The sequence below is a fragment of the Drosophila gunungcola genome, unplaced genomic scaffold (genome assembly GCF_025200985.1).
Source record: "Drosophila gunungcola strain Sukarami unplaced genomic scaffold, Dgunungcola_SK_2 000231F, whole genome shotgun sequence".
Lineage (NCBI taxonomy): Eukaryota > Metazoa > Arthropoda > Insecta > Diptera > Drosophilidae > Drosophila > Drosophila gunungcola.
The window spans coordinates 1-19,468 of record NW_026453392.1 but is presented as its reverse complement, the minus strand read 5'-3'; the positions used below and the strand labels follow the sequence as shown (position 1 = coordinate 19,468).

General features: G+C 43.8%; 3 protein-coding genes across 9 annotated transcripts in view; 2 read left to right on the top strand and 1 right to left on the bottom strand.

The window, feature by feature from the left end:
• LOC128266028 (palmitoyltransferase ZDHHC8) overlaps positions 1-11,975 on the top strand; it is a 37,480-nt gene extending 25,505 nt beyond the window's left edge. For 4 of the 7 annotated variants that reach the window (XM_053002299.1, XM_053002297.1, XM_053002298.1 and 1 more), the window contains exons 8-11: positions 2,114-2,376; positions 2,972-3,223; positions 7,752-7,996; positions 8,559-11,975. In XM_053002299.1, the coding sequence (XP_052858259.1) occupies positions 2,114-2,376; positions 2,972-3,223; positions 7,752-7,996; positions 8,559-9,598 (1,800 nt within the window). In that variant the 3' untranslated portion in view covers positions 9,599-11,975. Of the gene's footprint in view, positions 1-2,113; positions 2,377-2,971; positions 3,224-4,427; positions 4,893-7,751; positions 7,997-8,558 lie in introns of those variants that run through there. The other 3 variants (XR_008269004.1, XR_008269003.1, XM_053002300.1) reach the window with 2 other exon arrangements.
• LOC128266029 (uncharacterized) lies at positions 5,522-7,184 on the top strand. The gene has a single exon (XM_053002301.1). It carries the CDS (start codon positions 5,852-5,854, stop codon positions 6,917-6,919), a length of 1,068 nt encoding a protein of 355 aa, XP_052858261.1. The 5' UTR covers positions 5,522-5,851; the 3' UTR covers positions 6,920-7,184.
• Positions 11,976-12,259: 284 nt separating the features above from the next.
• On the bottom strand, positions 12,260-18,980 carry LOC128266027 (von Willebrand factor A domain-containing protein 8-like; the record flags this gene model as incomplete). Its single annotated transcript, XM_053002294.1, has 6 exons — positions 12,260-12,515; positions 13,210-13,644; positions 14,018-16,120; positions 16,642-17,213; positions 17,689-18,009; positions 18,546-18,980. Coding segments are annotated over 6 exons (3,966 nt in total), but the record flags the coding sequence as incomplete, so codon positions are not given.
• Between the last annotated feature and the right edge of the window lie 488 nt (positions 18,981-19,468).

Below are 19,468 nucleotides of genomic sequence, written 5' to 3'. Positions count from 1 at the left end.
TTATATCTCTTTTAGTGTTGCCCACTTTATTTTCCCTTTTTCCCTGGATTTATCTGCGCATTAACCCCCTCTAAAAAACCACTTTGCATGCATGCGGTTGGATTTGTTGAGTTGGCGTTTTAAGTTGCTGGACTTTCACTTTCCGCTATTATTTGCGCTGCATTTACCCCTATTTTACTATTTTACTATTCTACTGTTTTACTATTTTGTTGACTCGTTTTCACTTTGCTGGGCACCCACCCTAACCCCTTGCGTATATATCGTTTGTATATGCCGCCCAGAGCTGTCGTTATATCAGTATAAATATATATAGAAGTATATAGCATACATACTTATATCGAAAAGAATTGGTCGCATCTCCAAAAAAAAAACCAGCAAAAGATAAAAGAAAACAAAACCAAAACCAAAAACTCTACACTTACTGCAAGCACCGAGAAAGGTAAAAGATATCAAAAAAATAAAAAAAAAAACAAAACAAAAATTTAACTACAAAAATTAATTATAATTTTATTGAACAATTGATCGATTGATTGACCTTGACTTGCCCCGGAAAATCATTTATTCTTAATTTATATTTACCCATTATACTTTCTTTTCCCGATTTGTTGTCCAAGTTTTCGTACTTCTACCCCTGTTTCCCTTTCTCTCTGTGTCTTTATCTGTCCAGTTTTCCCTTTCTCTCACCTGTCTGTCACAACAAACTAATTCGAATGTTTTTTAAATTTATTGGGAACTATTTTACTAGTATTTTTGCTACAATTTTCTATTCAGAATGCAGTAATTTATTTGATTAATTTGTTACTTTTTTTTAAATATCTCTGATTGAATATTGGGTTGTTAAAAAAAGAAATTAAGCGAGTTAACTTCAGTTTAAGGACAATATTATTCAGAATTATCAAATTGAAACCGAACTTCCAACAGTAATCCCATTCATTTAAGTTTATGTTTTATTTGATGTAACACTTTTGCGTTAGGATATAACTCCTTTGTTCCGTTTCGTTTATTATTTTAGAAAAGTTTGTGTTTAGCGCAGTGCTTCTTCTTTTATCTCTGACTTTTTCACACTTTTTCCTGCTGACTTTCAATTCAGAAGTTGATTACTTTGTGGAAAGAACTTCCACTTTGGGACACAGTATGCGTTAAACTACAATTAATTAGCTAAGGAGGAGACACCCCAACCACAACCCCACTACACCCCACTTTCCACTGTCCACTGACCACTGTCCTCCTTTTACCCACCCACCCCAATAAAAAAAACCTCCGTTCCCTTATTTTGGGCTCATTTTTGTTCCATTTATTTTCATTTCAATCGACTTCTCTGTTATGGTTTTCATTTTCACATATTAATATATCATAATTCGATTTTAAAAGCAATTAGAGAAAAAGATGACAATTCTCTAGCATTCTCTCTTGATAATTAATTAATTTAAATTTCTGAAAAGTTGAAGTGATCTTTTTTCAGGATCTTAGAATGACTAGGATTTATAATTGCCTAGAGATTTTAAATCACTGGAGTATTTTATTTGACTCTCTGCGGACTTTTAATCAGTGATATAAACTTGTGGCATTCCTGAAGAATTATTTTTCCCTAAAGATTACATTTGTGTGAATTTTTATTAAGTGTGTATTATGGACTATGCATACTTTAACTCTTAAACTTGTTAAATTTGTTCTAAACCTAAGCCTTTTTAAATGTGTATAGTTTTTCTATTTCAATGTTTTGAAAAGTGTGAGTTATGAACTAAGCATATTGAAATTCTAAAAATTGTTAAATTTTTTCTAAACCTTAACCTATTTAAATGTGTTAAAATTGTGAGATTTAACTATGCGTATTGAAATTTTAAATATTATTTTTTTTTAAACCTAAACCTATTTCAATGTGTGAAAATGAAACCTTAACCAGTCCAGTTTTTCTGTACTGTCCAAACCTGTGTTTACTTATATTTTTTTATTGTTTCCCATATCATTTTGTTCTGTTCTTTGGAAATGATTGCAACTAAATGTAGGCCTAAGTCTGTGTCGATCTCATCTCTTTTTCGCCTGTACTTGTGTATATCCTGACAAATGATCACTAATCGCGTGTCCTACGATAACCATTGTGTCTCCATCGCAGCTTTCGCCTGGACGGGAGTGCTCCGATACCGACTTGGAGCCACCACCTGCGTCCCAGAGTCAGGATTGCGAACCGACGCCGCCGCTGCAGCGGCACAACTCGAGCAGTTTCTATCTGCCGCAGGTGAGCGACGGCGGCGGATTGAATGGCAGCGTTTCCACGGGCGGCGGCGGCGGGGGAGGAGGCGGCGGTGGAGGTGGTGGTGATTCCCCCCGCCACATGCGTCTCTACCATCCGCGTCACAGTCCGCACGCGAGGCCCAGGTGAGTTGGAGTTAATTAGACCGCCTACCCTGTCATTTACTGATTTGACGCATTCAATTGCCCCCGATTTCCGGGAATTTTCTCCATATGCCCATTAGGGTGGACCAAGTTTGTAGGAAAATTACAAGCTTAATAATATAACTAACTATTACGTACTTTTGCCTACTACTTTCAAAAAAAAAACCATTCCTATTGAAATTACGTGGCGTATGAGTAATTTTTACGAAACCATTGCGATACGCATAGTTACGTATACGACCTGTTAAACAGAAAAGATAGCTGACTTTGTTCTACTTGTTCTACTAATGAAAAGAAGTTATAAATATTTTGGTTAAGCTTAGAAGTTAAATTGTGGTTAACAAACAGATTTTAGTTATCAACATTCAGAAATCAATAGGCCAGCGTTGCCACCCTATTTGTTGGGAGTTATTTTCACGCATTTGATCCGAATTCACAGTCAACTTGCGAATAAATGAAATGGTGTTTAGGAACACACGTTTTTCGACAGTCTTTGCAGTTTTAGTTAGCGATAGATCTTTTAAATTGCTTTTAAGCCAACCATCGATTTTGACCATGGAATGTCTTGTTTTCCTAGGGGCCTGGATCCGCAGCGGGGCTATACGAGTGACGCCCTTTCGCCGGACCATCCCGTCGGCTATGGAGTGGGCGTGGGCGTGAACGGACCGCAACAGCAGCAACAGCAAGCGCTGGCGGCGGCAGCGGCGGCGGCGGCGGTGGCAGCACAAAATCAACGCAGCGCGACGACCACGGCCACGCCCACCATGCAGCAGCGGATCAAGCCGCTGGGCGTGGCCACGCCCCTCGTGATGGCGAGTCCAGTGCGAAGGTGAGTGCGCCCCCTCCTCTCCCACAATTCTGCCCAATATTCCGCCATATGTTGTCACGGTCCTTCCAACCACCCACCGCCCACCACCCACTTGTCCCGCCCGCTGTTGTTGTTGTTGTTGTTGTTGCTTCTATAGCTTAACCCTTTGCAGCCTTTGTTGAATCTACTTAAATATCTTAAATTGGTTTTTAAGCCAAGCTCAGCCAGTAAAACAATACATTTATTTATATTTAGATTAACAAACAATACAGGCAGCTAGTGAGTCCTACAAAATAACAAGCAAAACAAATGATAAACAAGAATTGCCTACTTGTGGTTAGTCTCTTGGAAAAAAAATTAAAAAACAAAAAAAAATATATATACATAAGTAAAATATACCTCGTTCATTTCAAAATTTGGTTTTACTTTTTACTTTTTTTTTGCCATAAGATTGCTGATTTTGTAATATACGGCTATAATTTTTTTTTTTTTTTTACTTAAAAATTTATATATATACTATTAGAATTGACAAATTTTTGTAGTAAACATTTCAAGATGGCAACCTTTAGCTATTCAATTTTAAAAAATCACTTTTCAAATAAAAAACTTTGTAAATATATTTAACTTTGAAACTTACGGCTTACGATTTGTAATCTAACGGGTTCTAAGGGGCTAAGCGGTTTGTGTGTGTGTGTTCGAAATTTCGTGTATGTGTGTTAGTGGCTGCGTTTAGTTCTGTTGTTTTTAGTAAGCCACCAACCTTAAGTTTTGGCTTAACCGCTAGTTTGTTTGTTTATTTGCCTTGCTACTTGGCCACCTTTCGCAGTTTTCTTTAAGGCGTGGTATACAAAAAGACTTGTATTAAATTTATGATAAAACGTGAAATATATATTTATATCTTCCTGGAATAAATATCTTAGGAAAGGGAAAACTTCACTGTATCGCTCTCCCTTTAGCGCCCACCGCCTGATAAGTAAAAGAAACGGGATGGATATAGTGCGCGAATAAGAAAGAGATGCCCTGCGGGTCAATAACCCTGCTTCTACATACATACCCTCGTAAATATTTGTTGCACCTCTGCGTCTCCCTCATCCATTTGGTTGTTTTACCACTCATTTCGATCTGGGCTCCTTTTCCATCTTATAAACTAATTAATTAATTTTTTCCCATTTTTTCTTTTCCCTTATTTTGTTGATTGCAAACTATTGATTTGGTCTCGATGTAGTCAATACTCAAACTCTGAGAACAGTACTAATTCCTAGGCTTAGCTTAATGAAAACCGAAAACAAAGAAGTCCAACAAGAAACAACCGAAAAAACCATGAAACAAAAATAAATAATACGAATACGTTATAAGTTTATTGAAAGAGAAGAATTAATAAAAAAAAATACATAAGAAATACAAAGTGTAAGTTAAACACGAAAAGAGGAACAAATGATATCGAAATGCAGAGGGGATCAAAAAGTTAACAGAACCGGAAACTGAACCGAACCGTTCCGTTCCGTTTCGCTCATCAGCCGTCTTTTTCTTCCGCTCGTTCCTCACTCTTCGCTCTTTTTCCAACCTCCACCCAAACCACTGAACCACTGGCAACCACTTGAACCACTCTGCAAGAGCACCCTGTAAACCGAAAAACCGTTTTCCGTATATCCTCTACTAAGCACCTTCTACTTTCTTTCTGCCGCGCGAGGTGAGTTTTACTTTCTTTCTTTCCGTTCCGTTCCGTTTCGCTTTCATTCTTTTGTTCTATCTCACCGTTTCCGTTTCCGTTCATTTTGGTTGCCGTTTTTGTTTTGCGTCCCGCCTTTAACTTAACCCCCACTCATGCGCATTTAACCCGCGGTTCAGGTTTTCTTTTTCCATTCGACCATGTTCCATCCTGTTCGACTGTCTCTCATCTCTTGGGTCGGTCGTTTGACTTATATCGAACTGCATTTCAACCTAACGATGGAATACCTTTCAACTCTTTTTAAGAAAAAGTTAACATAGGGTTAACCTGGAGTTTCATTTGTTTTTAACTTGGAAATCTTATTAACTCTTTCTGGGTGTTGTTAAGGAAGTAAACCTAACAAGAAAGTTGTGTTTACATTGATTGATGAAATGGAAGTTTAACTCTTTGATCTGTTTTTAACTTGCAAATGGTACTTGATGGCACAAGCTTAACAAAAAAATTACCTTTATATTAAATAATGGAAAAGATAGTTGATTTTTAATATATTCTAAAAATAATGATTTCTTTTAATAACCTTAAATTGAAAAAAAAAAAATTTCGTTGGAAATTTGTTGATTGATCCCAGTGGTCTACGTTAGCGAGCTGTCAAATTTGTCGAAAAATGTGTCACACACACAAAGGTATTGTACATCTCGGACGGAACTCGTTTTAAAAAGTAACGAAAAAAATCCAGAAAAATTGTTGTTTACTACTGTTTCGGCATTCGGCTCTTTCTTTGTTCCTCTACTTTCCAACTTGCCAAGTAAACTGCTCCAGTTACAATCGATGGATATAAGCATAATGCTAGATATCGTATAAAATCGAATGAAGAAAACTCTATGAAAATCATAAGATATTCTGTCTAGAAATCTGGCAACATTGAATTGGCTTTCCAAGAAAATCGAAAGAGATAAATTCCAAGTCTTAACGAAGGCACCATGATCAATGCCCAGCGAGAAGATCGTTGTCACAAAAGCTCCCTGAACCTGCTGGACAAAACGCTGCCCATTTCGGTGGCCACCGCACCACAGTTGCGCACTCGTCGGGAATTTAGCTTCAATGGCATGCGTTATGAGATGAGTGGGTTGCTGCATCCGCCGCAGCAAGTGCAGCTCACCAGGTTGAGAGCGGGTGGACAAGGAGGTGGCTCCCAGGGGAGAATAAGGAGCGAGAGCTCCTCGGAAAGAGTGCGAACTGGTGGCTCCCAGGAGAGACTTGCTCCTGGTAAATGCAACTCTGAGGCAGCTGGCGGGGATCGATCGGAGTCCCAAAAGAGAGTTTTTCCCAAGCGGCTGAATCTTAGCAAAGCTGCCAAACCAACCTCCAACTATTCCCTTCAAACTGAAGTGCAAGACAAGAAGAGGGAGGAGGAGGTTTTAAAACGGCTTAAGAATTCGCGTGGCCAGAAGCCACAACCATCGAAGGAGCTGGATAAGGAGCTTAAGAATTCGCGCGGCCAGAAGCCACAACTATCGAAGGAGCTTAAGAATTCGCGTCGCCAGAAGCCACAGCCACCGATGGCTATGGAGCTGCAGCTGGAGGAGAGTAGCACTCAGCAAAGCTGGCTGCTGGCCCAATCCCTGCTGAGGGCCTACGGCGAGGGAACACCCTCCAAGATGGACTACATCACCCTGGCCGGCTTGGTGCTCGGCTGTGTGGCCTCGCAGGCGCTCTTTCTGCTCTGCTGGTACTTCAGCTGGCTGAAGATGCGGGCCGTGGACCTGCGCCGACGCTTCCTCGGCAATGCCAACCTGTGGGAGTTCTTCGACCTGGAGGACACCAGGCGGTACTCGGTGCAGACCAAGTTGCTGCTGACACCGCTGATCCTCGTCGGCGGCCTGCTCTACGGAGTGCTCAGCATGCTGCATCTGGGGGTGCAGGTGGTGCGATCGGATGTGCCGCGCACAGTGGTTGTGTTTGTCCAGCGGGTGGCGAACAGTGGGCTGCTGGGCACCATCACCATGGGACTGCGCGGCGGACGAAGCGCTGTCCCCGTACGCCGATGACCCATATGCAAAGGGGATAACAAGGGGATTCAACAGATCTAAATCGATTCCACATGCACCATCTTACTTATAACCTACAACTTGCTACCTGATCATTTGTCATGTCTTGGTGGTCTATTAAAAAGAGCAACAAAAACTTGGCTCGTTGATTTGCGTGTGTGTTATTGACCTTTAACCCTGGGCTGAGGATGCAATCCATTTCGATAACCCATTTATTTGGTTGAGGCTTGAATATCAATGGCTTTATTAATTACAATTAATTTCGACGACCAATTTTTTTTTTTTTATGAATTTCAGACATTAACTTTATACGGTTGTTTTATTTTTAATACATTTTTTTGCATTCATTAATTTTAATTATAGTTATATTAATTTACAAAACCAACTACAAATTAGGAATTACTTGCTGTCTTACCAAGTTATATAAGCAATAAAACAAAGATATTACTTCATTGAATTTGTAACTAAACTCTTTAGCTTTAAAACTCTACTGGCAAACGCTTATTGACCTAACTGACAGTTGGTTAATTTTTTCGTCTCTGTTACTAAACGTGGTTTTAAACCGATCTTGTTGTCTTAACCCCTGTCTTGAGGCCATAATTTCGCTCACATCAGATCGGATCAGAAAAGCAACCACTTTGACTCTGTCCCTCGCTCATTGATCGCTATCGTTTTGACTAACCGTCAGTTAACCGAGCCGTTAAGTTCTAACATCCAGTCTTTGTTAATTTTGCAGCAGCTCGCCTCTCAGCATGCTTTGCGATCGTTGGCAAAATATCTAACACTTCCCTTAACTAATCCCCGTTTCTCTTGTGTGTGTACCTTTTAACAGATCTAATCCGGGCACGCCCACTCAGCCGAGACGCCCCGATTTCATAGGGCTGAATGCCCAGGCGGTGGCGCAGCAGCAGCAGCAACAGCAACAGGCAGCGGCGGCGGCAGCAGCAGCGGCCTATTACGAGTACACCAGCGGTCTGCCGCCTCAGCATCCGCAGGCGCCCAGCATCCAGCAGCAGCAGCAGCAACTGCTCCTCCAGCAGCAGCGCGTCCTCATGCAGCACCAGCAACAGCAGCAGGGTGAGTGGGCACACATAACCGAAGGTTAAATTACCATTTTCAGATTAAACCCCTCTTTAAGCCTAACACAATGTCGAGAAAATGGCCCTTAAAGGCATTTAACTAAAGAATAAATTCAATTCAATTTTCAGTTTGAAGCCATTACGTCGAGAAAATAACCCTTAAAGAATCAAAAATAATTAAACCGATGGTATAATTCAAATTTCCAGTTCAGGCACAACTTTTAGCTGAGCAAATTTGCCACAATGAATAAAAATTTAGTAGGCAGAAAATTTGACTATATTTTGTAATTTTTTTATACAAATTCTGTAGGTTTTTAATTGAAATAGTATGTAGAACACCTGGCCCGGTTTTTTATTGTATCTTAAAAAATGTTAAATTTGAACAGTTAATCATTAAATTCTTGAAAATATTCGAAACTATGACTTTGCACGAAAAGATAACCCCTTAAACTGTTTATAAACAGAACTGCTGCATCGTTTACAACCAGCTTTGTACTGAGTGTTGGCCTAACCTCACCTCCCTCTCTCTCGCTCTCTCTCTCTCTCTCTCTCTTTTCCAGCTTTGCAACAGCAACAACAACAGCAGCAGCAGGTGGCGGTACATGCGGCGCATCCGCAGCACGCCGCTCTGGCGCAGGCGGCCTACGGCGGCAGTCCGCAGCGGCGCTTCCTCTCCGAGGGCGAACTGGTGCGCCAGGGGGCCGGCGGCGGGGGCGGCATTGGCGTGGCCGGCGGCGGCGAGCTGTCGTACGCGCGGTCCAACAACACGGTGGATAATATACGTGAGCTGGCGGGCAGTCCGCAGCGCGGCGTTTACATGTGGAAGGACACGTCGCCGGGATTCACTAGCTCAGTGGGACAGCAGCAACAACAGCAGCAACAGGTGGTCAGCAGCGGGATTGGCAGCAGTGCGGGCACGCTGTCCAGCAGCGGAGCCTCCGCCGGCGTGATGCCGCATGCCCAGTACATGACGGCGGGCGGCGGAGCCCATCCGCTGATCATGACGCACTCGCGACTCCAGGACTATGCCATCCAGCAGCAGCAGCAACAACAGCAGCAGCAGCAGCAGCAACAACAGGCCGCCTCATATCATCGCTCCAACCCGACGAGTCCCACCACCATGCCTCAAGTGCCCGGAGCTGGCCAGCAGGGCTATATTCTGCGCTATGGCGGATCGGGATCGGGATCGGGATCGGGAGCAGCTGGCAGCAGTGGCAGTTTGGCCAGCGTGACGGGCAGCAATCCCGTCTATCAGCCAGCATTGCGGGGCGGGGTGGCCGTGTTTCCGCCCAATCCGCTGGGAAATGCCAACCAGACGCAGCCCTCGCCGCAGATAAAGCGAAAGCAGACGCCCACGCGTCCCATGAGCTTTGTGCGGGCCCTGGAGATGACCGACTCCATGGAGATGCAGTCGCTGGAGCAGCAGCAGCAGCTGCAGCAGCAGAATGGTGGCATACCCACGAGCGGAACGGCAATGGCAATGGCAAACAATCAGCAGGGCGGCGTTGGCGGCGGGCAACTAATCCAGGGCAACGCCTCCAATTCGGGCACGCCGGATAGGGCCAGCATCTACGACATGAACTACGAGATCTCCGTATAACCCGTGGTGGTGCCCGTGCTCCTGATGCCCCCATCAGTTGGCCAAGCTGCTCCAGTTGCAACCAGTGGTAGTGGCAGTGCTAGTGGCAGTGCTAGTGGCCAACTGGAGCCGGCCGCCTATGCCTGCGTTCCTGTTTTGCCCCTCAAGCCAATGAGCAATGGAATAGGACCCAATAGTCATCAGCATCATCACCAACATCATCATCAGCTCCAAACGCAGCAGCAGCAGCAGCACCACCACCACCACCACCAACATCCGCACCAGAACCACAACAACCTAAGCCTAAACACAAACGCAAACTCCAACCAGAACCAGAACAAACGCAAATTTTCAACCTTCTTTTGAGAGAAGAACGAGCATGTTTTTATTTTATTTTATTGAAATTTTATTGTACCCAAACAAAAACGATTGATTAACCAGAGCTATTTACACCAGATGTCTGTGTATATATATATATATATATATATATAAGTTGCACTGCTGTTGCAGCTTTTGCTAAATTTTAAGTCATTTTATTATGTATTTTTTATGCTTTGTTTTTTATGAATATATTTTAAGGCACTGGAAAATTAATTTATAATTTTAAATGATTTTTTAAAATATGAAACAAATAGATTTGAAGATAAAGAGAATATGAGATAAATTGAGAAAGAGTGCAGGCAGGATAAATACAGTGCGTTTCGTGGGTATAGGAGCAAAGAAATGTTAAAGTAAAATCCACAAAAAATCAATGCCACGCACTGTATTTTAACTGGTAAAACTGCTATATCTATTATACATATAGTACACACATATATGGAAACCTTTTGCAATCAACTTGAAAATCGCCAAAATTTGTACGTCTTTGTGTGTGTGTGTGTGTGTGTGTGTGTCTGTGTGTGTTTATCTGTGTGTGAGTGTGCTTGTGTGTGTGTGTTTAATGTTTAGTCTTTATAAATTGATATCTATTTATGCCATATATAATGTATATAGGATATATGCTACGTCAGGGCCCAGGTGCAGAGAACTTTTGTCATTTGTGTACATACTATAGGTGAAGCGAAGTTAGAAGATCTAGAAATGTGGAAGGGGAGGCGGCGGAGCAACCGATTTGTGCTTAGAATACAGAGATTATATATAGTGTGCTGGCGAATTTAGACGGAATCTTTGCTGCGGGTTGTGCGTGTGTGCGTGTGCGTGGCAACTCCTTAACTATCATAATCTGTAAATAGAAACCCGTTTTGTAAGAGAACTACCTCCCTCTTATCCGATTCCTCAGTCCAGTGCAGCGAAATCGTAGCCCCCCAGTACAGTTCGTTTCGGGAGCGTAGAGCAGTCGAGCCCCAAGGTTTCACTCGAAGTCATTCTGCAATAAGTTCAGCCACCCACTTAATTTCTCACTCAGGATATTTGATTAACAGTTTCACAAATCCCCCCCCCCCCCCCCCTTACAGCCCCGAAACGCACTGTTTTTTTTGCCCCCCAATTTACTTAGAATTCGTAAGAGAGAGCCCTTATGTAACTTGAATGTCGTCCAATTGAAAATGAGTTTTGAGTTTCCTGTACATAAGTGTAATAAGTTTTGAGGTTCTACAAACTACGCGTACGCCTGCTTGCCTAAATATACATACATATATGGGCCCCAACTTTGTTGTTATGTTTTTAAGTGAACTTAGCTTTTATACCGGATCCCCAAACCAACAACTGTGTGTGCGTGTGCGTTTGAGTGTGTGTGTGTCCTTAGATCAATTCAAAGGCATGTGTTTCGGTTCGATTTTTTTGTCCTCGATTCGGTTTATTAAAAAATGGCAAATTTCTAGCATTAATATCTGTAAGAAAGTTAGCTCTATATAGACACGACACTCAATCCATCGATCGATCGGGGAGAAAGCAACCGAGAATTATACATGTGTAAGCGCGATCAATCCAATTCCGAATCCCGAAATTCTGAAATCCCGAAATCCCTATCCCATAGATCATGAGAATTTGCAAGGATCAAAACTTGTATAGACTATGCGGTAAGGTGTGCGACATAAGTGACTGGGACAGCCCACATTTCGCTCTTCAGTTCGACTTCTTCCACACAAACAGTGCTAATATTTATCGAATATTCCGAATACTTCCAGCTGCAAAAAGGTGTGTTTGGTGAAAATACAGCTGTCCCATACACACACACACTTCGCACACCTTATTTATCGGATCAAGAGTATATATTATACACGCGTATATTTAAGCGGTTTTTGCTAACACACTTTAATTCATGAATTTGCAACAATATTTAATAAAAATAATGAAATGCATATACAAACAACAACAACAACAAAAAGAAACAAAAATCGAGAAAAACTAAAGTGTAATGTAAAATGTAACATGAGGAAAAAAAAGAACAAAAAAAGAAAACGAAGGAAATTGTTTTAGATTTTTATACCAAATTTAATTATTGTAAAACCACGACGAATCGATTATTTTTTGTAATACCCCGTAATCCCCGCCAGAATGAGAGTATGAGCATCCCTGCCAGAGAAGTCCTCGAGTTCGAAATTGTTTTTTTGTTTTTTTTTTTGTGTATTGAATACTTATGTAATTTGTAAATTATATGACAAGTAATCAAATAGCAAGCATAAACAGCAAGGCAATTAATAAACAATAAAAATACAAATGCAAAAGTAAAAGTAAACAATGTTTCCTTGATTTACCATCAGTATGGTACAATTTATTGCTCGATTTATAGACTCAATTCAGGCTTAACTACAACTGGAATTATCAACACTGCGTTCAACATAAACCTAATCTATTGTAATCCCATTCCTGGGTATCCTGCAATTGCACTTCAAGTAACTACAGCAGCGAGGAGGTGAAGATCTGCTGCAGGATGTGAGGTAGCTTGGTGAGGTCCATGCACACGAAACTCTGGCCCGCCGGCATTTCTGCATTGATTCTGGAAAGGAGAGGAGAAGGATATGTCAGATAGAGTCACCCATTACAAGGTTAGTACATCATATTATCCATATTAATAGGTAATGTCATTAAAATGTCTCAGTCTGAAGAACGCATTGGGGTCACCAATTTCGATCCATGCAGCTACCTTTAATTGTAATATAATCTTCATACCCTTTGATAAAACTTAAAAAATTCCAAAACTAAGCACTAATTTCTTAAAACAGGATCAAAAGTAGATTCATATTTACTACTACTATACTAATATTTTTTGCAATAAAAATTAAAAATAAAAAAAAATACATATCAAAGGCATGAAGAACATACTTTTTTTTAATTAGTTCAAAAAAAATGGATATAATAAAATATAGGCATACTTCTTTAAATAGGTTCAAAAAGAGATTCATATTTCATCAAAGGTTAGAAAAGTATAGAGGTCACCAATCATATGTTTTTTTCTAAAATAAAAGGCTCAAAATTCAAAATAAAGAGAAATACATTACAAAGGCACTAACTTTCTGGAGCGTGTATTTTTTAATAATTTGAATCTACACATATACAAATAGAAGATTCAAATTTCATCAAGAATTGGGGTCACCATTTTTGTTTTTTTTTGTGTGTTGTAAATTTTTTTGAGTATCAAAAACCTAGCGATTGCTTTGAACTAAGTATTTAGCGTTCTACTGTGTACTTACTCATCGGCCTCCTCGGCCAGGCTGCCAATGAAGATGGCATAACCTTTGACCTTCGGCTCGCCCCGCTTGAGGGCCACGGCCAGGTCCTTGGGCGCGATGCCGTAGCGCTGCAGATTGGCATCGCTGAGCACCACCACGATGGCGTTGTCGTAGTCCTGCTCCGCCCCCAGCGTGGAGCAGGCCTCGCGGGCCGCCTTCACCGTGGAGTCGCCGGACCAGCAGAACTGCGAGTGCGCGTGCATCATCCGGATGGCCTCGAACCGCTCCTTGTCGTTCTTCGGCGGACTGCCCGCCGCCACGAACGGAATCTCCCAGCCCTCGCCGCTGTGGCCGACGATGTCGTAGACGATCTTCTTCTCGAAGCCCTCGAAGGCCTCCATCACCATGACCACGGCCTCCAGCTGTCGGTCCAGCCGTCCATCGTAGCCATTGAACCTGTAAGCACATATGTTAGTACATGTGAAGTAAAGGGCTTACATTACTTTTTTTTTTTAATTTTTAACGTAACGAGTTTATAACAGTTTTAACGACCATCGAATCATTATTTTTATTGTTATGGCCAAGATACTGATCTTTTTGGCCGCTATAAGACCGACAAGCTACATCACTCGAATAAAATATATATTTTGAATATTTTATAAGGGGTTACATCACATTTTTTTGCGAAGATTAGACACAAAAAAGTTGTTAATGGCTTAATTTAACCATCTTTGACAGCGATTTTTGCTGGCCAAATTTCGCTTATTTAATAACCCCTTATGATCGCTTTTGTTTGTTTAGTACTGTATTGAGAGTTTGGAACACCCACCTGTACATCGAGCCGGAGACATCGACGACCAGCTTGAGCCGGTTGGGCTTCTCCTGGACGTGGTCGGCCCAGGGATTGGCCTCCGCGCGCCGCCGGTAGATGTTCTTCTCGCCGGTGATGCCCTCCACCAGCCGGGTGTCGTCCAGGTCGCCGTGCGTCTGGTACTTCTGCCACTGGCGCTCCCTGCTCTTGGTCTGCATGGCCTCCAGGATGGCCTTCAGCTGCTGCACCGGCCGGCGATTGGGCTCGCTGAACTGGGCGTAGAGCTTGTGGTCGTGGGCGGACATCTTGATCTCGCGGAGCTTCTCCTCGAAGGCGCGCCGGTTCATTTCGCGGGCCGCCTTCTTGATCTCCTCGGGCACATCGGCCTTCTCCTCGTCACTCAGCTGGTGCACCTGATGGCCCTTGTCCAGCCGGAAGGGTCCTCCCTTGCCGCCCAGTCCGGCGGTGTCACGCCCCCCACTGCCGCCCGCCCACGTGTTGCCGCCCACATGCGGCTCATTCTTGGGATCCAGCTTGCCGAACTTTGGGCCCGAGACACCGAGGCCACTGTGCCGCTTGATGGAGGCCTCCAGCTGGGTCTTCTTGCCCCGCATGGTCAGGAGTTCCTCCTCGCTGGCAAGGCACTCGATGCCATGCTTGGCCAGCACCTGACTGACCTGCTGCAGTGCCTCCGGCTGGTAGCGATCGAAGTCCAGCACGTTGCAGACGACCTCGGAGAGGTGCTCCTGGGGATAGCGCTCCAGGTGCCGCACAATGCTCACCACCTCACGCGTGGAGTAGGGATAGTTGAGCAGGCCCTCATCCGCCAGCGATCTCAGTTCTCCAAAGGCGTTGACCAGGGTGCGAAGTGTTTTGAGGGGAACCCCGGGACCATATTGCTGCAGCAGAAAGATCTCGGAGTCCGGATCCGGATTGCTGATGGCATGGCAGCTGAAGACATCGCCCAGGGCGGCAAAGAAGTCGTTGCCCAGGAAGGGGAAGCCCGGACGATTGGCCAGCACGATGAGCCGGAAATCGGGATGCGTTTCTATGGCATTGGGTGCGCTGCCTCCACAGCCAGCTGGCACAATCCTCCGGCCATCGGCGAGGACCATTTGGCCACTCTCCACCAGCGTTCGCAGTATGCAGGTCACGTTCACCGGCGCCTTGTCCGCCTCATCCACGACCAGGACATGACCCGACCGGACCGCCTGCACCAGAGCACTGTCCTCGTAGGCCACCTGGCCATCCTTGAGCGTGGCCTGCAGCGTCAGACTGTGCACTGTGGTGTCGCGGTGCAGCTGGATGTACTCCCTTGGGCGCTGCATCAGCTCCAGCAGGCGGTCCACCAGCTTGTTCTTGCCCACGCCCTGGTTGCCCACCAGCAGGAGGTGCTCCCCGTTGAGGTAGTCCTGCAGCAGGAGCTCCAGCAGCCTGATATGCTGGGGCATCTCGTAGAACAGCGTGCTGGGCACCTTGGAGAGCTCTTCCTGTGTAATTTCTCCTCGTGTGTAAAGGGTGGAGTTAATCCTCAAGGTGTTGGCCTCCACAGATATGTGATTCTTGGTGACTCTCGAAGCTCCGGACTCAATGCCCACCTGGCGGAGCGCCTGCTCCAAGGCACTGCGCGACAGGGCGGGCATGAACCTGGCCAGGAATGTGTTCTGCAGCATCTCGTGGACATCGCTCTGCGGATAGGCGGCCAGGCGGCGGGCCAGCTTGAGCAACTGCCTGGTGGACAGTGTGCCGGCCAGGCCCTGGAGCAGCGGATCCGGCGAGGAGCGCAGCAAGTGGGCCAGTTTCAGCAGCCCCTCCCCTCCAGCGGGCAGTGAGCCGCCGCAGAGCTGGGCCAGCAGCTGCTGCTCCTCCGCCTGGCGCAGTGGACGCAGCTCCTGGTAGAGGAACAGGCCGAGCAGCTCGGCAGTCAGCCAACTGGGCTGGCCGCCACCCGGACGCGGGGGCTCCGCCAGCGCCACCACGCGGAAGGACTCGTGCAGCGGCAGGAAGCCCATCTCGGCCAGCTGCTCCGCGGAGAAGCCCTGCTGGAGCAGGCTCCGGTAGCGGTTCGCACCCAGCAGGGTGCTGCCGTCGCACAGCTGCAGCTCCCGATCGTGAATGAGACTGGAACAACAAAAACCATGGGGTAATTATGTACATATGTTAGCAATTTTACTAGCAACCTTTTAAAAAGCACGTATTGGTACCAATAAATGGGGTAAGTGTGTACATTTAAGTACATTTTGGTACAAAATAAATATAAATGTAATATAAGTTAGATAAAATAAAAATATTGGGGTAATTATGTACATTTAAGAACATTTTAGTACATTAATAAATAAATATAAATGTAATATAAGTTTAATAAAATAAAAATATTGGGTTAGTTATTTACATTAAAGCGGTTTTAAATAGTACATTTTTTAAATAGTACATATTTGTACGAAATAAATTTAATAAAAATGTAAATGTAAATGTAAAAATAGTTGAGTAATTATTTAAAATAACTAAAAACCGCGGAGGATGAATATCAAAGTGAAAAAAAATCTTATATTAAGTATATATACTTGGATTTGCTACGTTTTGTTTTTAGTAGTGTAAAAACTACTACTATTTCGACCGCAGCTGGGTGTCTGTGTACTCACCGCTGCAAAACGCTGGCCGTGCTCTTGTGCAGGCGGTGCAGGCCATTGAGGAGCACCACGGAGCCGGACTTGGCGGCCCGCACCAGCGGCGAGTCGCGCCACACGGTGTCGCCCTGCGGACTGGTGATGCGCTGCTGCACGATGTCCCGGCTGGTCATGTCCTCGTAGAGCATCATGGGCTCCGCGCTCTGCCGCAGCAGGCGGAGCAGCTCCTGGACGAGGGTCAGCTTGCCCACGCCCTTCTCGCCCATGAGGCACACGTCGCCCACGGCGTAGGCCTGCAGCAGACTGGCCAGCGCCTGCCGCTGGTGGGGCAGGTCCACGAAGCTGGAGCTCCTCGGGGCCGTCTCTCCGCCGGGCAGTGTCAGCTGCAGCTCGTCCAGCTTGAGCTGCACCTGGCCACCAGCCCCTGGCCCACTCTCGATCTTCTTGATGCTCTGGCTGGGCGCCAACTGGATGTCCAGCTTCTTGAGCAGCTCCTCCACGCGCTTCTTTTGGTCGGGCTTCAGCATGCTCTGGTAGGGATACAAGCGACTGAGCACGTCGTAAAGGCTCAGCAAAGGATTGGCCTCCTGGAAAGCAACATAACAAGAGGAAGATATCAATCAGGATTCAGAGGGCTGGATGAGTGATAAAAAATGGAATATTTAAATACAACATTTATATTAAATATTTAACTTAAAAATGGCAGAGGAAAATCCAAACTGTTATATTTCAAATACAGTGCTTATTAAAGTGCACTATTTAATATGAATGTGTATTTGATTGTAGAAATTGTTCACATCATTTTTAAATTAAATATTAAATACCAAACCAAATAGTAAATGGAGTGTTTATTTAATTGCACTGTTTTATATGAATGTATTTTGTTTGAAGTTTGAAGTCTAAACCGAAAATGTACAAATGAAATATTAAAAAAATGTAATATCTGCATATGTTGAATAATGAAAAACTAAGGGCAAATCGAAGCGTTGAATGTTTGACTTGAGTGTGAAATACTTGGATTTACTACGTTTCTTTTTAAAGTGTAGTTTGACCTTAACCCACCATCATTTGCACACCCAATCGCAGGTTGTGCAGTGGAAAGTCCGGCAACTGGAGCGCCGGATCCGCCTGCTGCAAGGTGAGGGCGAAGGTGAGCAGCTGTTTGAGGTGCTCGGCGGGCACAGAAGGCGCCTCCTGCTGCAGCTCCTCGAACAGCTCGCCGTAGGAGTAGGCGGTCACGTTGCGCGACTGGAAGCGGGACCGCAGCGGCGGATCCAGCGGAGTGCCCTTGTACTTGTGCGTGGGCAGGCCCAAGGCCACCACCCGGAACTGCTCGGAGACCCGCAGCAGACCCCACTCGTCCAGCTGCTCCCGTGAGTGTTTCTGCAAGAATGGGAAATATTTAGTATACGAATAAATAAATACTATAGATTATATCCCTTTGTCGATTTACCACTTTGCTATCGTTGTCCGATTTTAATTAAAATTAAAACCCTATTTTCGAAATAGTAAATCATTACTAATCTTTAATTAATTATTATTTAATGGAAAAACAGAAAACTGACAGACTAATTTTATAATTATAAATAATTAAAACATATTTCGATTTAAATTTAATAACACATCCTAATATAACTCATATCTCATATACAATGCACACTAAAAAGCATGCTTTAATTTGACAATATTTGAATTAATGTGAATAATATTATATTGATTATAAAAACCCTAACGAATAAAATCTGCTCCGAAAATATTCAAATTAAATATAATATATATGTATATCTAAAAACCGCAATAGGTGAAATTCAAAGCTAAAAACTATGAAATTGAGTATGAGATACGTTAATTCCCCACGTTATTTTTTACTAGTGTAGAATTGGTAGGACTTAGGGACCCACTAATCCTCGATAACCCACCTCCAGCAGCTTGTCGTACCGCTCGGGCGACATCAGAAACTTGCCGCTCTCCAGATGCATCTCGCGATTCTCCAGCAGATTGTTCAGTATGGGCAGGACGTTCCGCTCCGCGTGCTCCACGCCGTCGAGGATGAGGACGCGGCCATTGAGGGCCGCTCGCACCGCGCCCTGGTCGTGGTAGACGGCCGCCTTGTCGTGGATCTCGCGTCGCTGCTTGAGGTCGCTCTCGGTGGTGTCCCTGCTGAGCGCCACGTACTCCACCTCGCGCTGCGTCAGCTCCAGGAACTGCAGCGCCAGCTGGCGGCGCAGCGGACCCGGCTGGCCCAGCAGGAACATGTCCTGACGCAGTGCGTCCTTCTGCAGCATCCAGCGCAGGTGGTGCAGCGCCGACTGCGACAGCTGCAGGCTGCCATCATCGGCATATTTGACTGCGGATTAACATGGATTAACATATAGATGTTAGCACGCTGATGCAAAAATCAAAATAATATTTAAATTAAATATAAAATTACAGCATAGATATTAGCACACTCATGCAAATACTTAAATAAATATATATTTAGCTATTAAATTATATATTTCATATTTAAGTTAAATATAAAATCAAAATATTGCGAGATTTAACATTTAACATTTGAATTAATGTGAAAAATATTAAATATAAAATTGATTCTATTTATTTTAAATGCCTTATATTTAAGGGTAACATAGTTCAATTTGAAACTAAGCTTTCAGATATAAAAATCTATTCCAAAAATAGTCAAATGAAAATTAAAAAAAAATTAATGATTCAATAGATAAAATAAATAAACTTGAAATACTTGCAATATCTACGTTTGTTTCAACAAAGTAAAACTTTAACTAAGTATTATTGCAATTAAGTCAAATACGTATTTAATAGATAGAAAATAACAATATGTTTT